The sequence below is a fragment of the Diceros bicornis genome, chromosome 18 (assembly GCF_020826845.1).
Source record: "Diceros bicornis minor isolate mBicDic1 chromosome 18, mDicBic1.mat.cur, whole genome shotgun sequence".
Taxonomy (NCBI): Eukaryota; Metazoa; Chordata; class Mammalia; order Perissodactyla; family Rhinocerotidae; genus Diceros; species Diceros bicornis.
In genome coordinates this window covers 10,871,663-10,897,922 of record NC_080757.1, presented here as the reverse complement: position 1 = coordinate 10,897,922, position 26,260 = coordinate 10,871,663, and the positions used below count along the sequence as shown (strand labels likewise).

Sequence of the window (26,260 nt, the reverse complement as noted above, 5' to 3'; positions counted from 1 at the left end):
GCATGATTCAATTCCTATGAAGATTGTCTCACAACTGTAGCTACCATATTTTCAAACCAGGAATCAGGTGTTGAGTTAAGCAAGTCCCACAGAGACAGAGGGACAGACTGGGATATCTGGGGACTGGGCTCCATTGAGTGGGAGAGATGGCCATATAAAGGGTCTGCCAAGTGGATAAAAAAGCTGCCACCTCTGCATTGTGACTTCCTTCAATGTGCCTCATTATGACCCAGCTCCCTCACCAGCTGGTAGGTGTCCCCAGGTCCTGGCATGAGTTCAGTGTGGGTCGGGGCTGGTGGGGGGGGGCGCGGCCCAGGTGGCCCTAGGACCCCCCCACCATGGAAAACCAGCTCTGGTATGACACCCTGGGGTGCTGCAGTCAATACCAAGAAAGTCCCCAGGATGCTGAGGACTTCCTACTCCTGCTGCTGGGCCTCATCATTCTTGTCAACATTGGGATCAACATGGCAACTGTGGTCAGTGATGGTTGTGGACCATCCCTAGGGGTAAAGAGGGCTGAGGATCAAAGCCAGCTGCAGCCTGCACCTCTCCCTGCAGGAGTGGTCTTGGCTGGGATGGGGGTGGAGGGTGGGGGTGGAGAGCCTGGCCTTCACTCCCACCCGCCCACCCCACTCCACCCCCAGATGTGGCATGGGTTCCAGAATGCCTTAGACAAGATGATCTGTTGGATTAATCAAAAAAGTAAGTATGGTAGCTAGAGAGGTAGGGACCCCCCCCAGCACACAACCACCACAGCCCTAGACACCCAGGCCCTGGTGTTCTCAACCCCGAACTCATGACAATTGCCCCGCCTACATGGACTCGTGCCTCCCCCAGATGAAATCTTGCAGGCTTGTGAAAGTTCTCCCCAAGATTCACCAGCCAAGGTCCAAGACGTCCACATCCACTGCATCCTGGACCCTGTAGAAGTGAAGATGGCCCGGCCCACTTGTTGCTACTCTTCCTCCTACCACCGCATCCGCAACCGCTGCTCACGCCGCTGCCGCCGCCGCAGCCGCAGCCACCAGCAAAGGCTGAAGAACCACAGACAGTTCCCCTACAACCGCTCAGTCTTCCGTAGCCAACAGCACAGCCGCAAGATGTCACAGCTGTGGCCAATGCCCCCCTTTGATCGGGAGGATCTGGACTCCTGCCTGGAAGAGGAGGATGACCTGTCCTTCCCATATCCCAAGTACCCACAGCGGGGCTGGGGAGGGCTCTACCAGCAAATGGGCCTGCCCTCCAATCTGGGGCTGTGGGGCCGCCAGGGTGGGATTCTGGCCAGCCTGCCACCACCCTCTCTCTACCTGTCACCTGAGCTGCGCCGCATGCCAAAGCGTGTGGAGGCCAAGTCGGAGCTGAGGCTGCAGTCCTACAGGCCCCTCTGCTCACAGTCCCGCATCTGGGGCAATATGGAGGCTGAGCAGTGGACCTCGTCTCTGCCAACTCCCCGCCAGCTGCCCCGTAACCCCTCCTGGGTCCCCGGGGGGCACAGCCCCTACTCCTCAGGGGGCCAGCTACTGTGTGACTCCTGGGATCAGAGGCGGCGTGGTCTGGAGGGCTCTGAGCCTCCATCTCTCCTGGTGCCCCGGGGCTCCCGTCCCGAGGCCCAAGAGCAGTGCTCCCCACAGTCCCACCGGCGGAGCCTCCCCAGCCATGCTTACAGCCAGCCCAACCGTAGCCCCCACCCATCCACGGGACACTTGTGCTACGGCTCCCGAGACCCTCATGAGGCTCGGCGCCGGGCGGCCGAACGGGCAGAAGCACTGTCCACTCGGCACCCTCTGACTACCTCCACCTCCCTCACGGTGTTGGGCGAGGCCTCATACCAACAGGCCCTGGCTCCCAGCCCGGCCCTGCTCTCCCGCTCCTCCCAGCCCCTGCCCGAAGTCCAGGCTGCTGAGCTCCCTCCACCTCCACCCACCTTCGTGCCACTCAGACGGAATCCGGGGGGCAATGCCAACTACCAGGTGTATGACAGCCTGGAGCTGAAGCGGCAGGTGCAGGATAGCAGAGCGCGAGCCAACTCACTGCCGCCACCTTCCACCTTAGCCTCGAGGCCCTCCCTCCACAGGAGCCGGACCGGGAAACTTAACTGACCAGCAGCGAAAGTAGGCAGTGGGGCAGGGCATGGGGAGAGGAATAAAGAGCAACAGAGTCCAGGAAACACTGTGGTGGTCTGTGGCTTGGAAGCGCCACTCCTTCTGCCGACGTGGGTCCCTGCCCTAGGCTTCCTGAAATGAGAAGCCAGTGTCCCCTTCTTGGCATGAAGTTCCCCTTGGCTTATTGGACACAGTCCTGCTAGCAGGGCCCTCCTGGTCCTGCACCATGCGCTAAGTAGATCTTGCAGCTGCAGACTCCAAACCACTGGTCTCTGGGCACCTACTCTGTGTCTCTGCTCTCCCTGTCCCCACAGGGGGCTCAGAGGTTCAGCCCCACGTGAGAAGCTAAGGTCAGATTCCAGCCCTGGGGGTTCCACACTTGGACAGATGTGGGCCCTTGGCCCAGTGAAGGGCAACAAGAAGGCCAAGGCTCTGGATTCCTGCCAGGCCTTCCCCAGGGCTCTGAGGCCAAGGTCTTCCCAGTCTCAGGAGCGATCAAGGGGATGGAATGCGTGAGTGTTTGAATGAGTGAGTCAGCAGGCAGTGAGGGAACGAATGAGGGTGGGAGGGGAGGTGTGCTGGCTTCCCAGCCCTGTTTGACTGTCCAGGCTCAGGTTATCTGAACCCGGTTACCAGGGAAAGCCACCGTGGGCCCTCCTTTTCCTCCCCCTCCTTCATTGTGACCCCAACTACCTGCCCCATTATGATCCAGTCCTTCTCCCCCTCCCCCACCAGAGGAGTCTGGATCCTAGTGAGTATATGGGGGCCAGGGGGCCCAGGTAGTCCTGGGACCCCCGGCCATGGGTGAGCGAGCCCACCACAGAGCCCAAGTGTGCTCTGGCACCAACCTCAGGAAGTGCCAGGACCTAGGAGACTCAATTCTTCTGATTCTGGGCAGTGTCATCTTGCTCAACGTGGGGATCAATGTGGTGATTCTGGTCAGAGCAGGGTCTGGGCAGCAGGGTTGGGGGATCCCTGGGGCCTGGAAGGGGCTGAGGTGGGAGGGCAGTTGGGATGTGTCCAGGGTTGGATTTCAAGGCTCACCCGACTTCCTGACCCTCCCCTCCCCTGCTCCCCTCAGCTCTGGAGGCATCTGAAGAGCTCCTTGCGGATTCTTTTCCGTCATTTTTTCCCCAAAGGTGAGTGGGCCCCAGCACGGCCTCAAGGGGATGTGGGTCTGTGCCCTTTCTTCTATCCCTCTCCCCATTCTCAGCCTCTCAGGAACCCAGCCTTGTCCCATCCCACCTTTCCCTGCAGACAAGCAACCCAGCCGTATAGGCAGCCATCCCATGTGTATGCGCTGCTCCGTGGATCCCAAGAACCTGTTCACAAGAGTCTCTTCCCACTTCCATCATCGCCCAAGCTTCCTGCTTGGGCACCCTAACCACCTTGACTCCTGGATACCAGACACGAATGATGAGAAGGCTTCTAGGTGCTGCTGGATGCCACCTCAGTGTGGACAGGCCAAGGCTCCTGTGGAGGCTCCGTGGGGACTGTGGAAGGAGGGGATGATGGGAGCTGGGGAGGCCCCTCAGGTCACAGCCTTAAAGGCCCAAGCCACCTTCTTCTCCAGGCAAGAGACATCTTCCCAGTTCCCCAGGATGAGCAAGTTGGACATGGTTCCACTCCGCTTGCCCCCAAAGAGCAAGACTAAGACCCCAGACTATGACCCAAACCAGGCCCCCACCCAGGCCCCGACCCACTCCCCAGTCCACGCCCCTGAGCACACCCACCCCCAGGCCCAGACTCGCTCCCCAGTCCAGACCCCTGAGCACATCCCTGCCCAGGCCCAGACCCGCTCCCCAGTCCACTACCCTGAACACACCCAACCCCAGGTTCAGATCCGCTCCCTAGTCCACCCCCCTGAGCATAGCCCCACCCGGGCCCAGACCCACTCCCAAGCCCTCACTCCTGAGCACACCCCTGCCCAGGCCCAGGGCCCTGAGCACACTTCAGTCCACACCCTGGGCCACAGCCCAGAGCACATAACAGTCCATGCCCCAGCCTGCACCCCAGCCCAGGCTCGTCTAACCTATACCCATGCCCACAATCTGGTCCCTGCCCCAAACTCTGTCCCAGCCCCTCCTCCAACTTCTGCCCCTGCCACTACTCCTGCCCCAGCCCCTACACCAGCCCCTGTCCCAATCTCTGCCTCAACCCCTACCCCAGCATTGGTCATGGCCCGGACTACCACTCCAGTCCCTGCACCTGTCCCTGCCACCACCTCTACCCCCATCCTAACTCCTATTCCCTCTACCCCGCCTGCCTTCAGCCAAGGCCTCTCCACTGGCCATGTGGTCTACAATGCCCGCGGGGTAAAGCAGAACTTATTCCGTGTGTGCCTCCCCCAGAACTCTGAGTATTCCAGAAAGTACTTGGGCACTCTTTCCAGGCCCCAAGAGGGGCAGGGCCTGGTGAGCTCTGGTACAGCTGAGCAAACATCGAATCAACGTAGTGGGGACAGTGCCAAGCCCTCCATAGGATCCATATTGGGTTACCTGGAGTTGGGGAATATGGAATGGAAGATCTCAAATGATTTCGAAGACAAGTTCTCACAGCCCAAGACCTTCCCTTACTGCAGCTTCCATCCTTGCAGTTCTGAGAAGAGAAACACAGAGTCCCAAGCTCCAGTCTACCCCAAATTCCTGGTCTACTCCAAGGATGCTACACCTTCTCAACCTTGCTTTCATTCTCCAACAAATGCCTGGAGCCCACTGTGCACCATTCCTCCACCATGCACTCTTTCCCTGCCTCTTGTTTCTCCCAGGTCCTTTGTCCTTCATCAACCCACCAACAACCAGAAGCCCTCCACCTTAATACAAACCCCTACCTTTCCCCCAACCTCCAAGTCTCCTCAGTCTGTCCCCTCTTCCCAGTTCCCCATCCCTCTGCAGTTCTCTACCATTTCCCAATCCCCAATCCAACCCCAATCCCCGGAACTTCATGAGCGTCTAGGCCTCACCCAAGACTCTGGCCTCCAAAAGACCCCAAGCCCTTCAAAAGACTCTAAAGTTCCCAGGAACACAGGCCTTACCCAAAATCCAGGCCTCCGCAAGAACCCAGGCCTTACCCAAGATCCAGGCCTCCACAAGAACCCAGGCCTTACCCAAGATCCAGGCCTCCACAAGAACCCAGGCCTTACCCAAGATCCAGGCCTCCATAAGAACCCAGGCCTTGCTCAAGATCCAGGCCTACATAAGCTCCCAAGCCTTACCCAAGACTCTGCCCTTCACAAGAATCCTCAAGATTTTGTCACTACTCAAGATTCTGGCCCCCAAAAGAGTGTAGGTCCTACTCAAGATCCAAGTATCTCTAGGAGCACATGTCTTACCCAACACCCTGGCCTCCACAAGAACACACCATTTCCCCAAACTTCTGACATTCAGAGGACCTCAGGCTTTATGCAAGACACTGGAGTTTATAGGAATCTAGAAGGAAACCAAGAGACTGTACTCCACAAAAGTCAAGATCTCTCCCAAACAACTGGTCTCCAAAACAGCCCAGGCCCTTCTCAAGAATCTGGGGGTTACAAGAGTACAGGTAATGCCCAAGATCCTGGAGTCTATAGAAGTCTAGGCCTTACCCAAGATTCTGGCCTGCAGAAGAACCCATACCTTGCCCAAGACTCTGGAGTCAACAACAGCTCAGGCCTTTGCCAGGAATCAGGTCTCCACAAGAGCCCAGGCCTTGTCCAAACTTCTGGCCTCCATAAGGGCTCAGGACTTACCCAAGACTCGGGAGACTACAAGAATCTAGAGACTACAAGAGACGATAAGAATACTCAAGATTCTGGAGTTTGCAGGAGCCTGGGCCTTACTCAAAATTCTGACCTCCATAAGAATCTAGGCCTTACCCACACCACTGAAGTTGAAAAGAAAAGTGACCTTACCCAAGACGTTAGAATTCACAGGAGCCCAGAACGTACCGAAGGCCCTAACTTCCACAAGAACCCAGGAATTAATCAAGATCCTGGCCCCCAGAAGGGTCCAGCCCTTACCCAAGACTCTGGCCTCCCCAAGACTCAAGGCCTTATGGAGGAATCAGGCCTCTACAAGAACACATGCCTTATCCCAAATCCTGACCTCCACAAGAACCCAGGCCTTGCTGCAGGTACTGAGTCTGTCCAAGTCTTGGGCCCACCTCAGACTGCAAAGTCAACACTGGCCCTGATGAAATCATTTGTATCTGAGGAGGCTCCTCAGAAGGAGGATGCAGAGAGGCACGTACTATGGACTTCTGTCCCACCCAGTCAGAACTCCTGCTCTTCCAAGGCCCGGGTGATCTACAATGACCTGCAAACCTTCTCAGAGGTACCTGTACTAATTGAGCTGCAGCCACCCTCCCGGAGAGCAGGCAGCCAAGACTGGGTGTACCGCCCTGTGGATATGGTTCCTCCAGCCTGCCAGAACTATCGCCAGATGTCTATGCCTCCCAAGATCAACTGGAAGCCCTACTGTCCTGGGCCAGGCACCCGGGTAGGGCATGTGGTCTTTGATGCCCGCCAGAGACAGTTTGGAGTGGGCAGGGACAAGTGTGAAGCTCCATCTCCCAGGTGCCTTCACCAAGAGGCACCCAACAACTCATCAGAGACCATTAAGGAGTGGGGCTATCAGTGTGTGATGAGAACCTCGGAAAAAGAGGGAACAAATGTGCATCAGGAATAAAGAGGCAAGAGAAGTGTTCTGTGATTGATTTAGGACACCCACCCTAGCCCCATTCCTGACACTGGCCACCCACAGGGCCTGATGAGGACTGGGACTATCCCTGCCCCTGCCTCTCCTCCATAGTGGCACAGCTAAACCCATTATCCCCAAGGCCCTAGAGCTGCATTGTCCTTTCCCTTGTCACTCATCCCCAGCATCTTCAAAGCTCCCACAGAGCCCAGAGAACTTAGTTCTTTTTAGGGTGGCTCAGAGGCCACCCTCTGGGGAGGAGGTAAGATGTAGGGATGCCCGATGCCTGATTACCCCAGACTGTGAGAAAGAGCCCAGTCTTCAGTTTTCCTGATCTAGTCTTTTGGGTCACAATCAGATGTATGGAAACCTGCCTCCCCAGTTCTGGGCTGTGTTTTGAGGTCTCTTTGTCAGTGACTAGGAACCCCTGAGATCTGGCATCCCCAAATTGAGCTCTGGATTCTGAGAGTCCCTTCCTTTACAGGCCTCTAGTTTTTCTGGGTGTCTCTGCTTAATTTTCTTGCCCATGGACTTAGGCCTATCTCATTCTGGAGACAGGCCCCGGGGAAATGAGACTGTAAGAAGCCCTGGTCCAGTGATGGATTGGCCTGATCTGTGACCTTGTCCTTGGTTTCCTATCTTTCTGTCCTATTATTCTGTCTCCTAGTTTCATCCTGGACTTAAGCTGTGTCCCTGATAGCTTACTGAAGCTATTCCTATTGGTTATTGAAAGCAATTGGTTACTGAAAGCAATTTCCTTCCCTTGATAATTTTCCATTGCCCTGCCCCGGCCCAGCTGGGAGTTTCTTCTGGACTTGATTTTCTGCCCTAATAACTCTTCTGTGTACACACACGAGCTGTGAGACCCCAAAGTGTTTTCCCTGCCACCACTCATGTGTATCTGAGGTGGGCATTGCTAACATGTATGTGCCTTCCCTGAGTCAGACGTCCATTCCTGGGTCACCACCTGTGTGTTCTTGCCTAACACCACCACCACCAATTCCAAGAGATGCCTCCCCACCCAACAACTCTTTCCAACAACTCTCTGGCTCAGCTCTGCCCTTGGACAAGTCATGTGCAACCTTTCTAGGCTGCAGTCTCATTTCCAAAATGAAGTTATAATTGCATGGAAGAACCCTCCTAGATCCAAATGACCAGGGCTCCTCTACTCACACGTGAGAGTAGAGGCCCCTATTTCTCCCAGGCGCTAGAATATGTTCCCCATTATTGTTTGCTATTCAGATCCATCCCATTACCCCTCTGCTCCAACCCCAAGGAATGTTTGTATGGGGTTGACCTAGGCTTGGAAAGGCACAGAACAGTTTATCTCCACAGAAACTACAACTTCCATCAGGCACTAGTTCAGCGGAACAAGAAGGGACATGGGGGCGTGGCCCCAACGCCTTGGTAGCACCGAAGACAAACTATAACTCCTAGGATAGCGCGAGATCTCCGCAGAGAGGGAGAGTCTGAACTCTGACTGGAGGCGGGGCCGGCCCGGAACCACCCTGACAGCCTCCAGAAAAGGGCGTGGCCCTATTTAGGGGCGTGGCCTTATGGGCAGCAGGAAGAAGTTACCTGTTGAATCATTTTATGCATTCTCTTCCCAACCCTTGTAGCTACCCCGAAAAGGGAAGCCGCAGACCATAGGCTCTTCCGAAAAAGAGGTAAGGGGAGGTAAACAAGGGGCGGCGGAGGAGACTGGCTATCGCATTCCGTAGGAGGAGTCCAACAGCTAATTTTTACCTGCTGAGTCAGGTGAACTGGTCCATGGGGGCGGGGACTAGCATATGAGAAAAGGGCAAGGACGGAGGAGGTATTTGTTCGTTTTCAAGACTAAATTCAGAGCCCTTCATCTGCAGACCCATTGGCGGACTGTCTCTGGGGCACTCTCTCGGCCTCGGGAAGAGAAAAGAACCGGGGCGACTTTTCAGCAGCAAAGGAAAGGCCCGTCTAGGCTTTCTCCCCTCCGTGTTTTCCCTAGCCCAAATTGATAGAGCCACATGGCTTCCACGGTCTGGGGGAGTGCACCCTGGTGGGGCCCGCCGCCCCCAGCCCCAGCCCGGCCGCTCATGGACATCGACTTCTGCTCCGGAGCGCAGCTGCAGGAACTAACCCAGTTGATCCAGGAGCTAGGTGTACAGGAGAGTTGGAGTGACGGGCCCAAGCCGGGACCAGACCTCCTCCGGGCCAAGGACTTTGTCTTCTCTTTGCTCGGTAAGTAACCCTCTCTGCCTTCGGGAACTCACAGATCTCAGCCCCGCCCCACCCAGCCCCGGCTTTGGGTCACGCCCTCACAATCCCTTCTCTTCCCTTAGGTCTTGTTCACCGCAGAGACCCCCGCTTTCCTCCCCAGGCAGAGCTCTTGTTGCTTCGTGGCGGGATTCGCGAGGGCTCCCTGGATCTGGGGCCTGCACCCCTAGGTCCCTACGCCCGGGGACCTCACTACGACGCCGGCTTCACACTCCTGGTGCCGGTGTTTTCTCTAGACAGCACTGGGCAGGAGCTACAAATGGACAGGGAATCCTGTTACGCATGGCTCTGTCTCCCAGAGCAGTTACGCGGAACCTCGGTCCGGGAGGCATGGCAGGATTGCCTAGGACCCCCAGTCCCAGGAGGACTTGATTCGATCCACAGAACCGAAAGTGAAGGAAGTCCCAAGGACTGGCAAAGCTCAGTGGACCAGCCGCATGGTTACATCAGTGAGCATGAGCCGCAGGTGTCTTTGGAAAAACCACCTAGTAACATTTCGGGGCCCGAGTCGCCTGGGCAAGACGTAACCGATCTTGGCTTTCCCGCACCATTGAAAAAACTGAATGGTGACGTCACCAAAGCAGCCGACGTTAGCCCAGTCCCACAGCCGTCGGAGGCTTGGGAGACATGGCCCACATTGTGCCCCGCACAGGTGGCTGCGTGGTTCTTTGCTTCTTTGGCCGCGGTCGCTGAGTCTCTGTTCCCGGTCCCTGGTGCCCCGCGCTTGGTCCACGCAGCCCGCCACGAGGGGTTCACCACCGTCCTCCTGGCTACGCCGGGCCCCCCGCGCCACCTCCTGCTCTTCGACCTGATCCCCGTGGTGTCCGTGACCGGCTGGCCCGAAGGGGCTCGGAGCCACTCGTGGGCCGGCCCGCTGGCTTCCGAGTCGTCCTTCTACCTGGTGCCCGGCAGCAGCACAGAGCGGCCGGGCGCTTCGGGCTGGCAGCTCTGCTTCGCCCGCCAGGAGCTGGCGCTCAAGGCGCGCATACCCGCTCCGTTGCTGCAAGCGCACGGGGCGGCCCAGGCCCTGCTGCGCCCGCTGGTGGCCGGGACCCGGGCCGCGGCGCCCTACCTCCTGCGGACGTTGCTTTACTGGGCGTGCGAGCGGCTGCCGGCGCTCTATCTGGCGCGGCCCGAGAATGCGGGCGCCTGCTGCCTCGGGCTGCTGGATGAGCTGGGCCGTGTGCTCGAGGCCAGGATGCTGCCCCACTATTTTCTGAGCGGCCGAAAGCTGCGTGCGGGGGACAGCGCCGCTGCGCTGCTCGGAGCGTTGGCCCGGCTCCGCGGGGACCCTACCGGGGCCCTGCGAGCAGCGGTGGAGGAGGCCAAGGCTGCGCGCAAGGGGGGCGGCTTAGCTGGCGTGGGAGGCGGGGCCCATTAAAGACGCTGCTCCTACCAGCGTGGAAAGTGCTTGTTGTTGGCCAGCGGGATGTGGAGGGTGACTGCTCGCCCCTCGCCTGGGAGACAGATCTAGTGCCCTGCCCAAAGGTCCCTTTCTAGAAGGCCTCCTCGCCGGTTCCTCCCCATCCTCCCACCCTCCTCCCGCCCCATTCTTGGCATAGGTCCTTCCATTCCGGCCTCTCTACTTTCCAAATCTGTGGCCAGCAACCCTCTCACTCCGGTGCAGCCTCCGGTAACCATCTCCCCCCAATTCTTATGGCCTTTTCTCTTAGGAGTCAATAGGATGGGGGAATGTTTTTTGCTGACAAAACGTGGAAGGGAGAGAGGTATGGAGACCAGGGACTGACCAATTTGGCTCACACAAAAGCAGAGATATTAATGAGGCCGGATTTCACCCCAGGCTAGATCTCACCACTACCCCCATCTCTTCAGTTATTGCCCCCACTTTCCTCATCCAGTTGTGAACTCCCATCCTGGGCAGTAGAGTCTCTTCCCTTTCTCCATTCTTGGGGCGTCCGCCATTCCGTCTGCCTTAAGCCCAACCTCTCCCCCCATCCAGGGTTCCATTCAGTGGAGTCGCCTCCTTGTCCCTCCTCCTCTGAACCCCGAGACATGCGGCCTTGCCTCCACTCTGCCTGCCTCTAAGACCGTCCCCACTCCCTGCCTCCAAGGAACCCTGGGGTTCCGCCCGCCCAGCTTCACCCCACTCTTTCCCAGCGTCTCCGCCCCCTGCCCCGCCCCCGGGCCGGCTCTCCGAGGAGGGGGAGCTGCTGTCGCCGCCGCCGCCTCAGCTCCCCAACAGCCGCTGCCGCTGCCGCGCTCCCGCCGCTCGGCTTGGTCCAGCGGCCAGGCCCAGTGCTCTGACTTCGCTGTACCAGGGCGCTCTGCGGAGACACCCTCACTCCTTCCTGGGGTCCTGGGCGCCTAGCCGGGCTTGGGGGGAAGCTCCGCTTGCAGAGGACGGGGGGGGGGGGAGCCTGGAACCGGAGCCAGCGCCACCTGTCGCCGGATCAACAAGACAGGACAGGTTGAGGGGCGTCGGGGAAGGAAGAGGGGGTGCTGTAGGCAGTCCCGGGGAGGAGACGAAGCTCTGTCGCAGGAAGCTCTGATGCGCTCTGACTTGTAGGGGGCCTGTTCACATTTGGGGATTGGTGACAACGTGGGTGCACTCCTCGCTGAGGGGGCTGAATGGATTAGAGGGCGTGGGATCTAAACAGCACCAGCTGTCCCCGAGGAAATTAAGGGACAGCCAGGAAAAAAAAAAAAAGAAGCAGAAAAACCGGATGCTCCTTATTTCCAGGTAAGGGAGGGACCTCCAGACAACAACCTGGTGTATCCATTAGGAAGGGAGGCTTTGGATGTGGCTTCAAAAGGAGAGGAGGATAACAAGGTGAGGAAAGGGGCTCAACCGCGGGAACCCAGTGCCACTAGAAATGGGAGTGACTTGGTGAAAAAAAAGGTATTGTCCAGAGACAGGGTCTAGGAACCCCTTCTCACTGACCACGGACAGCTTGGATATTCCCAGACATAGTTTTTGGGGATTTCAGTGAAAAAAGTGGGGGATCCTCTCCACTTAGAGGATGGCAAAGACACCAAGGTTGGATTCCTCCCTGACATTGGCAGCACGCTAGTAGGGATGGGGTGGGGTGAGCTAATATATCCCCAAAGCTAAGGACCCACACCTTTTAGATTACAAGAGTAGATTTGGCAGGAGTGCAGGGCCCCAAAATAGGGTGGAAAAGTGCCTGGGGATATTGGAACTACATCTTGGAAATTTTGAGGGTCTTGGCTTTGGGATAGCGGAAGTGGGAACAGGGACGCTGGAGAGCAGGGAAAGGGAGAGTTTTCAGTAGGGGGCGAAAGTCGAGGGTGGGGTCTACTGAGAGGTACATAGGCTGCTGGGTCCGGAGCTAAGACGGGGCCCAAGGGTGGGAGCTGGTGTAAAGGGGTGGGGGGGAAGGGTCTAGGGCTTATCCTCAGGTCCTGTTGGTGGGGCGCAGAATCGGGACTGTAGTGTCGAGCATGCCCTGGTGAGCGGGCTTCTCTGGAGGAGCCCAGCGCGCTTCGGGCGCTTGCTGGTTTGGGGGTGTCTCTTCCTGGGGCGCCATGGCGGCGCTGGCCAGTAGCCTGATCCGGCAGAAGCGGGAGGTCCGCGAGCCCGGGGGCAGCCGGCCTGTGTCGGCGCAGCGACGCGTGTGTCCCCGCGGCACCAAGTCCCTTTGCCAGAAGCAGCTCCTCATCTTGCTGTCCAAGGTGCAACTGTGCGGGGGGCTGCCCGCGCGGCCAGATCGCGGCCCGGGTGAGTGGCTGGGGCGGGGTCTCCGGGCCTTGGGTCTCTCTGCCTGGGAGGTTGAGGCCAGAGACTCTGAAGAATGCGGCCCGACTGAGGGCGCTCCCCGAAAGTGAAAGGGGGTGGGCCAGGACAACAAAGTCTCTGCCAGACTATGCCTCAGTTTCCCTTCTCTTTTGTCCATAACCTCGAGTCTCCTTGCTTTCGAGGGCAAGGGGAAAGCTTGAGGGGCTAAGTCGGGGGCCCCTAAGCCTCACAGCTCCTGCTCGCCGCCCCCAACACAGGAATCCCCACCCCCACCGTTCTCCGCCTACGTGCCGGCTCTCGCGATTCTTGCAATCCCGAGCGGAGGGGCTGGGGGTTCCGGACGCCTGGGTCACCTCGAGGGTTTCTGCAGCTCCGGCAGCCCCGCCCCCGCCCCGGTTCTCCCGCTCCTCCCCGCCTCGGCTGGACTCCTTCTGGCCGAGCTTGCCTGGCTCGGCGCCAATCCCCGCTCCTCTCCCCCGGCTGTCCTTGCAGCTACCTCACCAGTCCCCCTCTCTGTGCGCCATCCTCCCGTGACCTGCGCTTCAAGAAGGGAACTGGGCACCCCCCCGTTACCCCCTACGCGACTCCAAAATCGGGTCCCACATACTCAGGGGACCCTCTGCCGCCAGGAACTCAGACACAGTACATGGCTGGAGACCTGCACGGAGACTGGGGGTTGTACCACCTACGAGGAGGTACAGGGAAGTCGGCCTAGAGCAAGCGACGGGGAAGGAGAGCTATGAGGGTTAGCGTGTAGTCCCCGTCCAGTTACGACAGGCAGGGAGTCCCTCTGGCCTCGGTCCCGCCCGCTCCCAGCTCTCCTGGGGGTGGCCCCTTCGCGGTCTCCTCTCCCCGCCGCCGGCCCTCCACAGTGGTACGGTCCGCAGCCCACCCTTTGAGTGGGACCGGGCCCCACGTGACTCAGCCTGCCTCGCCAGCTCCCCAGCCCCCTCCCCCATTTCCTTGATTTGGTACCGAATGTCCCCCACCCCAGGCGGGTTACCTGGCTGAGCCTCAGGGAGGGCTGGGCCCCCCGGGAGCCAGCAGACTGACAGACAGACAGACAGACAGATGGGTCAGTGTCAGACAGGCCGGCGCTGGGCCAAGGCAAGGCCCGCGCCAAGCAAGCGGCAGCCGCAGCAGCAGGTGCTGAGTCAGCGTCAGGCCCAGTCCCACCCCCACTCCTGAGGGGGCGCCCCTACCTTGTGGTCACTTTGCTGCCCCCCACATTCGCAAACACACTGCCCCTTCAGCAGCCCTGCCTGTCTCCCACTGTCCTCTGCCTTTTGATGTATCTCTCCCCTTCCTCTTCCCTCTTCTCCCCTCCCCCTGCTTCTGGTTGAGCTGTAGAGTAGGAATTAAGCAATTTCAATAAATTTCAATAAATTAAACTGAAAGCTGGTGGTTAGAGGAAGCAGAAGGGACCCACACCCCAGCTTTCTCAGGAGTCAAAGAGAGGTGGGAGAGAGCTTGCTTGGAGGATCCAAGAGCTGGGGCCCTGGGACCCTCTTCCTTCCCTCCATTCTCCTTTGTTTGTTTCTTCTGATCCCGCCAAGTGTAGAAATGTTTCTGGGAACAGAGATGTCATTTTCAAAGACGAATGTCTCTCTCTCCAGAGCCTCAGCTCAAAGGCATCGTCACCAAACTGTTCTGCCGCCAGGGTTTCTACCTCCAGGCGAATCCTGACGGGAGCATCCAGGGCACCCCCGAGGACACCAGCTCTTTCAGTGAGAGGGGAAGCCAGTGGCTGGGTGGGAAGGGGGAGATGGGGCTAGGAGATGACAATCCTATTCCCTTTCAGGTTCTGTTGTTTTCAGTCTGGCTCTTTGATCCCCCAAGGGCAGAAGTGGAGCTGGGATGGGGGGAGCTTAGATGGGGGTTCGAGGCCTGGGGTACTGATGCCCGCTCTCTCCACCCCCAGCGCACTTCAACCTGATCCCAGTGGGGCTCCGTGTGGTCACCATCCAGAGTGCCAAGCTGGGTCACTACATGGCCATGAATGCTGAGGGGCTGCTCTACAGCTCGGTGAGACAGTGAGGCTGAGTGGCCTGGGGTTTGGGGACTCGCCCACATCAGAGCACCTCCTCTAGGGTCCATCCAATCCCTACTCCTTGCACAGCCCCCCAGATACCCCCAGGCTCTTTGAATGTCCAACTCTCTCAGCCTTTTAGGGCCGCCATTTCTTGTCCTACCTCCTCTCGACTTCATTATTACTCACTTCCCTGAAGTCATTCACGATAGGGGACTGTGAGAGGTTGGGAGTAGAGTAGAGAGAAGGTATCTTCTTATTCCAGGGCTCCCAAAAGTCTAGTTCCTGACCCTCAGGGGCCTTCCTCATCCTCTTTTTCTCCCAGTTTCTGCGTGGGCTCAGAAGTTGGCCCTCCCAGCCCGAAATGTGTGGATTATATCCTGGCTTGTTCTTCCCAGGGCTGCCTTCTGTCCAGTGATGTGTCTTTTTGTCTCTGTCTGTGTGCCTTTCTGGGTCTTTGTCCCCTCAGCCACATTTCACAGCTGAGTGTCGCTTTAAGGAGTGCGTCTTTGAGAATTACTATGTCCTGTACGCCTCTGCTCTCTATCGCCAGTGCCGTTCTGGCCGGGCCTGGTACCTGGGCCTGGACAAGAAAGGTCGAGTCATGAAGGGAAATCGAGTCAAGAAGACCAAGGCAGCTGCCCACTTTGTGCCCAAGCTCCTGGAGGGTGAGTATGACTCAAGAAAAGGTGGGCCACATGGGAGGGTATTGACCTTGACATCGATATTTAGCTCAGGGGCTACAAGTGTTAAGAGGACACCTGGTATGACAAGTAAGGCCAGGAAGGCTTTGGCCTTTGGGGGTTTGTGGAGCTCTCTTCCTGTGGGTTGGGGTTCCCCAAGGGTAAGTGTAGGAGAAAGGAGCCCTTTCAGAGCTCTGATTCTACCTAGGTCTCTCTGTGCCTAACTCTCTTTCCTGCTCGTCTCTCTCCCCTTCACAGTGGCCATGTACCGGGAGCCTTCTCTCCACAGTGTCCCTGAGACCTCCCCTTCCAGTCCCCTTGCCCCCTGAAATGTAGTCCCTGGACTGGAGGCTCCCTGCGCTTGCACTGAGCCAGCCACCATCACCTGCTCCTTGCCCTGCTCTCTCGCCTGCTGCCACACTTATGCCCTGAGCAGCCAGGTCCCACCAGCTGCTCTACCCTGAGGGAGCCTAGGGGCTGGCTGTGACTTCTGGGGCTGCTGAGACCCTTAGATCCTTGGACCCAGGAGGAGGTCAGAGAGGGAGATATCTGAAAATGGTCCTGGCTGATCACTTCTTTCCTTCCACACTCACACACCTCCAAAGCCTTTCCCCCAAAGGGCACTGGGGGTTCCAAAACTGACAGAACCAGGGCATAAATACTCTCCTCCGCAGGCTCATCCAGTTCCTGGAGCCCTATGGCCTTTTCATTGCCACTGAACCGTAGATTTATAGGTCCACTGGAGCTCAGGATTAGTTTCCTTATTTCCCTACTCCGCCTTCTGCCTTGTTCTGGACAGGTTCTGGAACACCAGGCACCCCAGCCAGGGCCATTTCTGCATTAAGGCTCTGTGCTGGAACACAGGCATGCTGCCAGGCTCTGTTCTGGACCCATCAGGCTCTGTCCTTGACCCAGGTGGACCCATGGTTTCCAAGTAGAAAGAGGCTGATGTTGAGCCCTGTCCAGCTGTTGGCCTTGGCCTGACTGGGACCAGTCTCAGATCACCACAGGTTTAACTTTCCTATCCCAGAGACACCCAATTCTAGAGCATGGAGTTCTAGACACATATGGAGCCATGTTTCTTTTTGAATCTCAGCTTTAGGACATAGACCCCGACTCTCAGCCTTTCCCTCCAGGATGGAACTGGGGCCTGTATAGCCATATTATTGCTCTAGAGTTAAGTTCTAGACCCACCCTCCCACCTTCTCTAGTGATACCTATTAACAATGAGCTCTGGAAAGAACCCAGTTATGATTTATAAAGAATTAACTTCTGCATGAATCAAGAATCACTTCTTGTTTTCCTAGATAATTTTCTAAAAATCGTATTCTTCCTATAGAGTGCTAACCTTATTTTTACATGCAGTTTCTAGCTCCTGAAATTCAGCTGGGGTCCTGCCAGGGAAACAGAGTCTGAGGAAGGGCAGAGGAGTTTTGGAAGGAATCTCTGGCTCGCATTAGGGAAGCTAGGATGGGAAAGGGGCCAAAACCATGGCATGACTGGACCTGTGCTTGGGTTTGGGGGACGTGAACACTTAGCTACCTCAGCAGGAATTCCTTCCAGGTCCCCTTTAAAGCTGAGGGCTTTAGGGTAATGAGTCTAGAATAAAAAGGACAAAGTGGACATATCCTTGACTCCCCCCCCCCCCCCCCCCCCCCCCGCCCCAGTGAGGAGATCCCAATTCAGCAATAAGTCCCACCCATCATGGGCGCTAGACCTCATACACCCCTAGAGCTTCTAACTGAATAGGACTTGCTTTACCTTACAGCTTATAACCTCAGCTGGGTTTTAGGTACCCAAAAGGGACCTAATTAGATTTTTCTGAAAAACGTGGAGAGCTAGGGGCAGGCCTGAAAAAGATCAGGAAGACACTAGTGAGCTAGGAGGGAGACTGAGTAGCCTCAGACCTGGACAGGGTAGACTGAGGAGGCCCTGAAGGGAGGGGCTCGGGCTCAGAGGCAGGTCACTGTTCTTCAGGCTCTTTCTACTTCTGGCTTGTTGCAAGAGGGGTAGATGCTCCCCTCACCCACACAGACCCGGCTCAGGCTCCACTCATCTCCTGGCTCTGCTCCCAGGAGACCCGGTCTCCACTCCATGCTTTCTCAATTAAAGACGATTTATACAACTGAGGTGTTGTCTGTCCTCTGTGGGTGGCAGGCATTGGCAGTTGCTCTGGGCGGGACTAAGTCCCAGGGGCGGGGCGGGTGGGCTGGCGGCTGCCCCCCAACAACAGGTGCACATTCCTGGGCGCCTCGTCACTTCCCTTGAGCTGGCTGTCCCTGCGGCTCACCGAGCGAACTCACTGAGCGACGCGGCTGGGCTATGACCCTAGCGGTTCTGCTGCTGCTGCTGGGGGCGCTGGGGGCGCCGCTCGCCCCGGGTAAGTCTGGGCCTCAAAGGGGCAGTGACAGGGCCAGAGGTCATGGCCAGGCACCATAGCTTCACTAGTGCTCTCCTCCTCCAGGCGCCCGCGGCTCCGAGGCAGAGGGCCGACTCCGCGAGAAACTTTTCTCGGGCTATGACAGCTCGGTGCGGCCGGCGCGGGAGGTGGGAGACCGCGTCGGGGTCAGCATTGGTCTCAGCTTGGCGCAACTCATCAGCCTGGTGAGGGCGCACGCGAGGGTTTGAGGTCCGGCCCACTGACCGGCTGGGGGCGTGGCCCTCCCTAGGCAAGGCAGGACCCAGGGACGGTTCGGGGCGGGGCCTGAGACGAGGCCAGGCTAAGAGATGGACGGGCTGTTATCAGATATTGGGTCGAAATTGGACCAGTGGACCATCTGTGGGCGTGACTGCCGAACAGGCCAAGGGTAGAGCAGGGTAGGGTGAGGAACGGGCCTGTGGGCGGATCTTGAAGTGCAGCTGGGGCCGATTGACAGGCTGGGGGGCGGGCCTTGAGGCGGGGTCACAGGCTGGGGCGGAGCTTGGTGCCGGACAACGTCAATAAACAACAACAGGCGGAGGTTCAGAGCTTGGTGAATTACGAGCTGTGGGTGGGGCCCCGGACCGAACCAAGCGGAGGGCCGGCGGGGTTGCTAGACGAATTGGCTGGCAGTATAGACCACAGGATATGTCTGAGATAGAGGCGGGGCTTAAACTAACGCAGCTTCTAGGAGGCGGGGCTTGCACCCAGGAGAGCGGGACTCAGAAAAAGGAGGGAGTTTCCAGGGAGCGCTTGACCCGCCCAGCCCCCTCATTTCTCTACACTTACATCACTTCTACCCTTTAAACTTTTCCCTTCTAGAACGAGAAGGATGAGGAGATGAGCACAAAGGTGTACTTAGACCTGGTACGGAGACCCCACCGGGTGGGAAAGGGCGTCCTGCTGCCTTTACAATTTCCTCGAATGTCTGGCCCAGTGAATATTTTTTGCTTCACCACCTCAGAAAACACAAATAACTGAAACAGAAGCTTCAGGAAACAATACCTATCTTTACTATGGGAGTTGCACTACATGCATATTTCATTCTAATTTTTTTTACACTGGTTTGGGGCCACTAATTTGATTCTCGACCCGCTAAAGGGTCGCGAACTGCAGTTTGAAAACCAGTGTTTTAGAGGACAGCTAGTGCAACCTCCTCATTTTACAGACTAAAAAACTGGGGACCGGTGCGAGGGAAGGGGAAATTAGCTGATGGGGTTCCAGCGAGTGCAGGTGAAGCCGGAATCAGAACCACAGCCCATGCCCGCGCTGCTCCCCTCACTTGCACTCCCGGGCTTCCTTCGGACATCCCAAGTCTCCTCCCAGCCTCTAGCTCGGGACAGCCCCTCAGCCTCTGCTTCCCTAGGAGTGGACTGACTACAGGCTGAGCTGGAACCCTGCAGAGTACGAGGGCATCGAATCACTCCGCATCACGGCCGAATCCGTGTGGCTACCAGACGTGGTGCTCCTAAACAAGTAGGATCCTCCTAAAGTCTGGGTGGTGGGGCGGGGCCTCCATAGAGGCGGGGCCTCCGGAGGGCCGGTCCTGATCCTAGATGAGAAGATTCCTTCCCTGCAGCAATGACGGAAATTTTGACGTTGCTCTGGACATAAACGTCGTGGTGTCCTCCGATGGCTCCGTGCGCTGGCAACCCCCGGGCATCTATCACAGCAGCTGCAGCATCCAGGTCTTTAGGCTCAGCCGGCGAGGCTCAAGGCGCTCTCAGAAATCTGCCCTCTCCTCAGACATCCTGACTTCCCAGAGACTCCCCTCCCTCCTCCATTATCCCCCATGACCCTCACATCTCTCTCGCCCTCCTGATCAGTTGAGTTTCATCTTCTCTGTCCACTTTCATTGACTTCCAGTCTTCCTCATAACCCTCCTCCATTACCCATGGCCTCCCCTAATAACCTTCCAATTCCTCTGTGACCCCACTTCCCTGTGACCTCCCCTGGTGGTCCCTGTCTCCCTGGTGCCCCATCTCCTCTGACCCCTATCTGCCCCATGACCTCCCCAACTCCCCTAGCCCTGACCAGTTCTCTGGCAGCTCGAGTGACTCCCCACTCCATCCAGGTCACCTACTTCCCCTTTGACTGGCAGAACTGTACCATGGTGTTCAGTTCCTATAGCTATGACAGCTCAGAGGTCAGCCTGCAGACTGGCTCGGGTCCTGGTGGGCAGGAGCGGCAGGAAGTGCACATTCATGAAGGGACCTTCATTGGTGAGTGGGCATGGCTCCCACGGCCATGGGCTTTATGATTTCCAGTTTCTAACACGCTGATAAATATACTCCATCAGTGATGCCCAAAACAACCCTGTGGAGTCAACAAGATAGGTACGACTATCTACGTTTTTCAGATATGACAATTGAGACTTATTAAAGTTTATTAGAGATGGGCTGCCCAGCACAGGGTCCACAGCTAGCTCATTAGCACATCAGCCCCCTCTGCTCTAGGATGTGGCAGAGAAAGCCCTATCTGGCACCGACAAGGACAGGTCCACATCTGTGTCCCCTTCTTCTGCTCTTCTTCCCCTTCCCCACCAAGAGAATGGCCAATGGGAGATTATCCACAAACCTTCTCGGCTAATCCAGCATCCGGTGGATCCTAGGGGAGCAGGGGAAGGACAGCGTGAAGAAGTCACCTTCTACCTCATCATTCGCCGGAAGCCTCTCTTCTACCTGGTCAATGTCATTGCCCCATGTATCCTCATCACTCTCCTGGCCATCTTTGTCTTCTACCTGCCGCCAGATGCAGGTAAGGGGGCAAAAGGCCCCAGCTCTCCTTATTACCTCTTCCTCTTCACCCTTAATCCAGGCAAGGTTTTCCTGCCAACTCAAGCCATCATGGATCGTGCTTTAGTTATCTCACCCAGGTTTTCCCTTCAACCAGAGCCTTTTCATCTGGATCCAGGTTTTCTCTCCAACCACAGGCTCTGCCTCCCCTCTGCTGCCCAGTTCTGTCCACCCAGTAACTTCTGAACTCTACCCTTCAGAATCCTAGGATCTCATCCTCGGAACCACTATTCCTGTGACCAAAAAATTCCCAGGCTTAAACAACTCTCCCTTTCCCTTTCCCCATTCCTGGCTTCCTCCCTCCCCCACCTGCTAGTCCCTTAATCTCCTATCTCTCTTGGAAATAATAGCCAACATTTCTCTAGGAGATAGCATAATGTAGTAACAGTGTAACCTTGGGCAAATTCCTTAATCTCTGTGTCTCAGTTTCCTGATCTGGAAAGGGGGACAACCATTGTCCCTATCACATAGGATTATTTTGAGGATTAACTGAGTTAATAAAACTATGCCTGGTACCCGGTAAATTCTATGTAAGTGTTGGTATTGTCTTTGCTCTTTTTGAGCAAAGACTTGCTATAAGGTAATACAATTAACATGTTACATATATTAACTCAATTCTAATCTTTATAACAACTCTGTGAGGTAAATACTGAATTGTCTTCCCATTTTACAGAGGAAGATAAACAGGCTGAGAGAGTTTAAGTCATTTGTCTGACATTACACAGTTAGATAGAGGCAGTGTCGCTATTCCAACTCTGGTTAGTGCTGGTCTGATTCAGAGACCGATATGATATCTTTAACTCTGGTATTCAAAACATGCTTTCCTTCTCTCTGGAATCAAGTCCTCTGTCTAGGGAAGGAGAGGGATGCAGCTCTAGAACACACTTCCAAATGTAACTTCTACTTCCTCCTGGAACAAGGCAAGTCTTGGAACCCAATACTAAAGGACTAAAGTAGAGCAGACCATAAAAGTTATTTATTTCAATACCTTCATGAAGTTTGCAGGTCTGTTGTATGCCACAAGAATAATAAGCCACCCGGTATATCCTTATATATTTTGTTTCATTTTTAGATCCCTCAAATTGCTATATAGTTCCTGAAAATGCTACAGTGGTTGGTCCATTCATTCATGCAGCAATATTTGTTGAGCATCCATAATGTGCAAGGCACTGGGAATACATTGGTGAAAAAAAGAGACAAAAATCCCTGCTCTCATGGAATTTATATTCTAGTGGGGGAGACAGTCAATAAACATAATAAATAAATCCATTAGATAGTGTATTAGAAGAGGACAAGTCCTAAGGAGGAAAATACAGTAGGAAAAGGGGTTGGGGAGGATGAGAATGAGGGCAGGGGTTGCAATTTAAAAACAGGATGGTCCATGAATGCCTCACTAAAAAGGGAATATTTGATCAATATTTGAACAAAGACTTGAAGGAGGTGAGAGAATGACCCTGACAGATATCTAGGGGAATAATGTACCAAGTGTTAACAGTGAATGCAAAGGCCCTGAGATGAGAGTGAGTATGCCTTGCATAATTCAAGAAATAGCCAATGTAACTGAATGAAGCAAGAGAGAAAACAGTAGGAGATGAAGTCAGAGAGCTAATGGGAAGGGCTTGTAGACCATACTAAGGACTTTGGCTTTTATGTTGAAGGAGACAGGAAGCCACTGGAAGGTTTTGAGAAGAGCAGTGATATGATCTGATTTACATTTTGACAGAATCAATCTGGCTGCTCTGTTGAGAACAGTCAGCAGGGGGGCAAAGGAAGAAGCAAAGAGGACGCCTTTATAATAACTCAGACCTGAGGTAATGGTGGTTTGTACCAGGGTGGTAGTGGTAGATGTGATGTCATCAGTTTAAGGATATACTTTGAAGGTAGAGCTATGGATTGGATATGGAATGAGAGAGAGAGGAGAGTTGAGAATGACTCAAAAGATTTGGCCTGAGCCACAGGAAAGATGGAGTTGTCATTTATGAAATGGGCAAAACTATGGGAGGAGTTGCTGGTGAGAGAATTAGGTTTTGGACATGTTAAGTTTGAAATGTCTATTGGACATCCAAGTGGAGAGGTTAAGTAGGCAGGTGGATATAAGTCTGGAGTTTAGTGGAGTAAGTTCACACTAGAGTTATAAATGTAGGAGTCATTTGCATGCAGTTGGCCTTTCCAAAAGACTGTCCTTGAATGGGCTGGAAACATGGTGACCGATTATGGCATAGTGATGGCTTTTGGGCAAAGCCTAATCCTTCCACCTTCCCTTCTGCCTCCTAAGGAGAGAAGATGGGGCTCTCAATCTTTGCCCTGCTGACCCTTACCGTGTTCCTGCTGCTGCTGGCAGACAAAGTGCCTGAGACCTCCTTGTCTGTCCCCATCATTATCAAGTACCTCATGTTTACCATGGTCCTCGTCACCTTCTCAGTCATCCTTAGCGTCGTAGTCCTCAACCTGCACCATCGCTCACCCCACACCCACCAAATGCCCCTTTGGGTCCGTCAGGTAAGAGGATCTCCGCCTACAACCTGTGTTAACTTTCAGTCCTAGTATTTGGCTTTATGTCTGGGTATCACTTCTCCCTCCCACCATCTTCAACCTTCCCTTTCACAGACCTGAGGGAGAACTACAACTCCTGGTAGAGTGTTGAAATGCCAAGGCCTGTTGATGTTGAAACGTTGCACAATTAATGTTACCCTCCCATCATTATCATTTCATAGATCTCATACTCTCATCATCAATACTGCCCGTCCTGGGTCCCAGGGAAACATTCTCAGCGTTAGGTACTATCAGGGTAGAAGTCCTCTGAACTATTCTTTCCACTCAGGATGCTTCCCAAACCACTTAGCTTTTAAGCTGTGTGGTTTCATTTCCTTGTATGCACGCATGCGCAGGAATGGGCATGTTGCGTGGGGGTGGTTAGCTGCTTCCCTTCTGGTCTGGAGTCATGAAAGCCCCCTCCAACACGACTCTTCTTTTACTCTGCAGATCTTCATCCAAAAACTCCCTCTGTACCTGGGTCTGAAGAGGCCCAAACCTGAGAGAGACAAGATGCCGCCACCTGTAGCCCTCAGGGATTCTCCAGGAAGTGGCTGGGGTCGGGGAACAGATGAATATTTCATCCGGAAGCCACCAAGTGATTTTCTCTTCCCCAAACCCAACAGGTAGTAGCTACTCTTCATCACCCACACAGAAGGTAAGAGGGAGGGAGAACTTCAGTTCCCAGAAGACTGTGTGGAGGCAGGCGGCCTGGGCCCCCGGAAGATGCTGTGGTTGAGCATCATGGGAGTTGTAGTATCCCTTCTGCTGCCCACTTAGCGTAAAGCAGAGAACTAAAGCGTAGAGGGATGAGAGGAATTGCGGAAGGCTGGCGAGGTCTCCCCGCTGGCAGGGAGAGGCTGAAGGGCCCTGTCAGGTTTGAAAACTGGCAGGGTGTTGGAGGAAGGAGTTAGGGCGGGGCCTAGAGCGCTGGCTCTGGCTGTGTGTCTTTGCGCCCGGGGCGTGGCCAAAGAGTCCCGCCCCTTTCAGGTTCCAGCCTGAACTGCCTGTCCCGGACATGCGGCGATTTATCGATGGTCCAAGCCGGGCTGTGGGCCTGCCCCCCGAGCTGCAGGAGGTCGTTTCCTCGATCAGCTACATCGCTCGACAGCTGCAAGAGCAGGAGGACCACGACGCGGTAAGCCCACTGAGGGTGGAGCAGGGCAGGGCCTCGATTCCATTCGCAAACTCAAGCTTCGCCCCTACCACTCGGTTTTATTTATGACTGGAAGTTTGCCTCACTTGGTCCCGCCCCCTGCTTTCCGATTGGTTCTGTCCTCCCATCCATCGCCGGCCGTTTTGCACTTCTCTGTTCCGCAGTCTGCCCTCGTCTCAGAGCTGTGGTGGGAGGACCAGAGCCGGGTGTGGGTCTCTGGGAGTGGCCTTCCCTGGGGATCTGGGGCTCAGGAACAGTTTCTTGTGCCTACCGCCAGCTGAAAGAAGACTGGCAATTTGTGGCCATGGTCGTGGACCGCCTCTTCCTGTGGACCTTCATCATCTTCACCAGCGTCGGGACCCTCGTCATCTTCCTGGACGCCACTTACCACTTGCCCCCTGCCGACCCCTTTCCTTGAGAGCAGAGGGTCGAGACTCAGGTCCTGGACCAGTTAAATCGAGAGTTCGGCAGTACTCTGAAACCTTATCCCTTTCTGCCTCTTCACTCCTTCACTAGGCATCCAGTCCCCTCCTCATTTCGTTTCTGGGGAGAGAGCCGAAGTGGGACTGGGCAGTAGGAGGCCTTGGGCCCACCAGAATGCACTATCAGGTTATTTACTCTTTGGCTTCTTGAAGAAGCTCCTTTGAACATCAACACCTAGGCTCCCAGTAAAATGGAACAAAGAACAAGAACTAGACGGTAAGCCTTATGAGGGCAGGAACTATATCTTGTTCAATGTAATATCTCCAGCACCTAGCACAAGTCCTGACCTATAGTAGGTGCTTTACATTTGTTGAATGAATAGGGAAGAATTTTTTCTGGAAGGAAATACACCAATTAATAGTGCTTATGTTTGTGTGTTGGGACTAGTGGTCATTTTTTCTTTATTTTTACCTTTCTGTAATTTATTATGTTTTGCAAACAGTATTATCTTTAGGATAAAAAAAGCTTATTTCTAAAAGGATGCATTTGTAATGAGAAAAAAAAAAACTGCACTTTAAAAACACTCAAGTTAGGGCCGGCCCCGTGGCTTAGCGGTTGAGTGCGAGGCTCCGCTGCTGACAGCCCGGGTTTGGATCCCGGGCGCGCACTGATGCACTGCTTCTCCAGCCATGCTGAGGCCGCGTCCCACATACAGCAACTAGAAGGATGTGCTGCTATGACATACAACTATCTACTGGGGCTTTGGGGGAAAAATAAATAAACAAAATTTTTAAAATAATAATAAAAAAAATAAAAACACTCAAGTTCCAGCTTTGGTGCTGACTTTGGACAAGCTATTAAACTGCTCTGTGCCTAAGTTTCCCTATGTGTAAAATGAAGCTAATACTAGTATCTGCCTCCTAGTCTGAGGATCATATGAGAAGATGGGAATAAAAGCACTATACGGTATATATCAGAGGTTGCAAACTGGTGTCTGTTGTTTGGCCCATGTTGTTGGCTTACACAATTTTAAATTTGAATTAGTTTGCTACTTTTAAAATTTGGGTATTTCCCAGAGAAATCTGGATTTCTGGCTTCTCTTGAAAAATTTTAAAAACTACAGTAACATCAGGCCAACTCCCCTGTTGGCAGCAATGTGCTAGAGCTGATTAGTGGCTGCCCACTTTGGTCAAGGTATTTGTTCCAGAATTCCTCAAAGCCCCCACCCCCCTGACCAGCTTCACTCATTTTACTTGCCCATCCCTCCACCACACTAGACAAACTACACGGGAGGGGGGACAAGGAGTTGAAGCCAATGGGACGCTAGGAGTCAAAAAAGAAAAGTTGTTGTCTCTTATGGCCATCACACATTTTGTGCCTCAGTTTCCTTTCAATTTGGAGAAAGGCTTGCACCTGGTTTAAGGCAGGGCTTTTCTGGGACATGAAGATCTTGTGCCCAGCAGGCTGTGCAAACTGG

The 26,260-nt window shown here is 55.1% G+C and overlaps 5 protein-coding genes across 8 annotated transcripts; all 5 read left to right on the top strand.

Annotated features, from left to right (window-relative positions):
• The first annotated feature begins 287 nt into the window (after nucleotides 1-287).
• Nucleotides 288-2,106, top strand: SPEM2 (SPEM family member 2). The gene is made up of 3 exons (XM_058559848.1): nucleotides 288-476; nucleotides 645-702; nucleotides 838-2,106. The coding sequence occupies exons 1-3, from the start codon at nucleotides 339-341 to the stop codon at nucleotides 2,097-2,099; spliced, it is 1,458 nt and encodes a 485-aa protein (XP_058415831.1). The 5' UTR covers nucleotides 288-338; the 3' UTR covers nucleotides 2,100-2,106.
• A 755-nt stretch (nucleotides 2,107-2,861) lies between these two features.
• SPEM3 (SPEM family member 3) lies at nucleotides 2,862-6,766 on the top strand. The gene is made up of 3 exons (XM_058559453.1): nucleotides 2,862-3,040; nucleotides 3,184-3,241; nucleotides 3,360-6,766. Exons 1-3 carry the CDS (start codon nucleotides 2,903-2,905, stop codon nucleotides 6,764-6,766), a joined length of 3,603 nt encoding a protein of 1,200 aa, XP_058415436.1. The 5' UTR covers nucleotides 2,862-2,902.
• Nucleotides 6,767-8,321: 1,555 nt separating this feature from the next.
• TMEM102 (transmembrane protein 102) lies at nucleotides 8,322-10,423 on the top strand. Of its 3 annotated transcripts, none has more exons than XM_058559838.1 (3): nucleotides 8,322-8,442; nucleotides 8,760-8,992; nucleotides 9,094-10,423. In XM_058559838.1, exons 2-3 carry the CDS (start codon nucleotides 8,779-8,781, stop codon nucleotides 10,407-10,409), a joined length of 1,530 nt encoding a protein of 509 aa, XP_058415821.1. In that variant the 5' UTR covers nucleotides 8,322-8,442; nucleotides 8,760-8,778; the 3' UTR covers nucleotides 10,410-10,423. The 3 variants fall into 3 exon arrangements, with proteins under 3 accessions (XP_058415821.1, XP_058415822.1, XP_058415820.1); XM_058559839.1 differs by having other exon boundaries at nucleotides 8,638-8,992; XM_058559837.1 differs by lacking the exon at nucleotides 8,322-8,442 and having other exon boundaries at nucleotides 8,450-8,992.
• A 1,992-nt stretch (nucleotides 10,424-12,415) lies between these two features.
• On the top strand, nucleotides 12,416-17,101 carry FGF11 (fibroblast growth factor 11). Of its 2 annotated transcripts, none has more exons than XM_058559841.1 (5): nucleotides 12,416-12,728; nucleotides 14,363-14,473; nucleotides 14,668-14,771; nucleotides 15,329-15,443; nucleotides 15,717-17,101. In XM_058559841.1, the coding sequence occupies exons 1-5, from the start codon at nucleotides 12,536-12,538 to the stop codon at nucleotides 15,785-15,787; spliced, it is 594 nt and encodes a 197-aa protein (XP_058415824.1). In that variant the 5' UTR covers nucleotides 12,416-12,535; the 3' UTR covers nucleotides 15,788-17,101. The 2 variants fall into 2 exon arrangements, with proteins under 2 accessions (XP_058415824.1, XP_058415823.1); XM_058559840.1 differs by having other exon boundaries at nucleotides 15,245-15,443.
• Nucleotides 17,102-17,745: 644 nt separating this feature from the next.
• On the top strand, nucleotides 17,746-25,210 carry CHRNB1 (cholinergic receptor nicotinic beta 1 subunit). The gene is made up of 11 exons (XM_058559835.1): nucleotides 17,746-17,838; nucleotides 17,923-18,062; nucleotides 18,700-18,744; nucleotides 19,244-19,353; nucleotides 19,457-19,565; nucleotides 19,952-20,099; nucleotides 20,425-20,634; nucleotides 22,948-23,171; nucleotides 23,655-23,830; nucleotides 24,195-24,342; nucleotides 24,638-25,210. The coding sequence occupies exons 1-11, from the start codon at nucleotides 17,781-17,783 to the stop codon at nucleotides 24,776-24,778; spliced, it is 1,509 nt and encodes a 502-aa protein (XP_058415818.1). The 5' UTR covers nucleotides 17,746-17,780; the 3' UTR covers nucleotides 24,779-25,210.
• The last annotated feature ends 1,050 nt before the right edge of the window (nucleotides 25,211-26,260 follow it).

Excerpts from the sequence above, each read along its gene's own strand:
- TMEM102 (XM_058559838.1), top strand. The coding sequence starts at position 8,779 with ATGGCTTCCACGGTCTGGGGGAGTGCACCCTGGTGGGGCCCGCCGCCC. Across the intron at positions 8,993-9,093 it reads CTTTGTCTTCTCTTTGCTCG|GTCTTGTTCACCGCAGAGAC; the intron begins GTAAGTAACCCT and ends CTCTTCCCTTAG.
- SPEM3 (XM_058559453.1), top strand. The coding sequence starts at position 2,903 with ATGGGTGAGCGAGCCCACCACAGAGCCCAAGTGTGCTCTGGCACCAAC. Across the intron at positions 3,041-3,183 it reads GGATCAATGTGGTGATTCTG|CTCTGGAGGCATCTGAAGAG; the intron begins GTCAGAGCAGGG and ends TGCTCCCCTCAG. Across the intron at positions 3,242-3,359 it reads CCGTCATTTTTTCCCCAAAG|ACAAGCAACCCAGCCGTATA; the intron begins GTGAGTGGGCCC and ends CTTTCCCTGCAG.
- CHRNB1 (XM_058559835.1), top strand. The coding sequence starts at position 17,781 with ATGACCCTAGCGGTTCTGCTGCTGCTGCTGGGGGCGCTGGGGGCGCCG. Across the intron at positions 18,745-19,243 it reads CAAAGGTGTACTTAGACCTG|GAGTGGACTGACTACAGGCT; the intron begins GTACGGAGACCC and ends CTGCTTCCCTAG. Across the intron at positions 23,831-24,194 it reads CTCTTCCCCAAACCCAACAG|GTTCCAGCCTGAACTGCCTG; the intron begins GTAGTAGCTACT and ends CGCCCCTTTCAG.
- FGF11 (XM_058559840.1), top strand. The coding sequence starts at position 12,536 with ATGGCGGCGCTGGCCAGTAGCCTGATCCGGCAGAAGCGGGAGGTCCGC. Across the intron at positions 14,474-14,667 it reads CGAGGACACCAGCTCTTTCA|CGCACTTCAACCTGATCCCA; the intron begins GTGAGAGGGGAA and ends CTCCACCCCCAG. Across the intron at positions 15,444-15,716 it reads TGTGCCCAAGCTCCTGGAGG|TGGCCATGTACCGGGAGCCT; the intron begins GTGAGTATGACT and ends TCCCCTTCACAG.
- SPEM2 (XM_058559848.1), top strand. The coding sequence starts at position 339 with ATGGAAAACCAGCTCTGGTATGACACCCTGGGGTGCTGCAGTCAATAC. Across the intron at positions 477-644 it reads GGATCAACATGGCAACTGTG|ATGTGGCATGGGTTCCAGAA; the intron begins GTCAGTGATGGT and ends CTCCACCCCCAG. Across the intron at positions 703-837 it reads CTGTTGGATTAATCAAAAAA|ATGAAATCTTGCAGGCTTGT; the intron begins GTAAGTATGGTA and ends TGCCTCCCCCAG.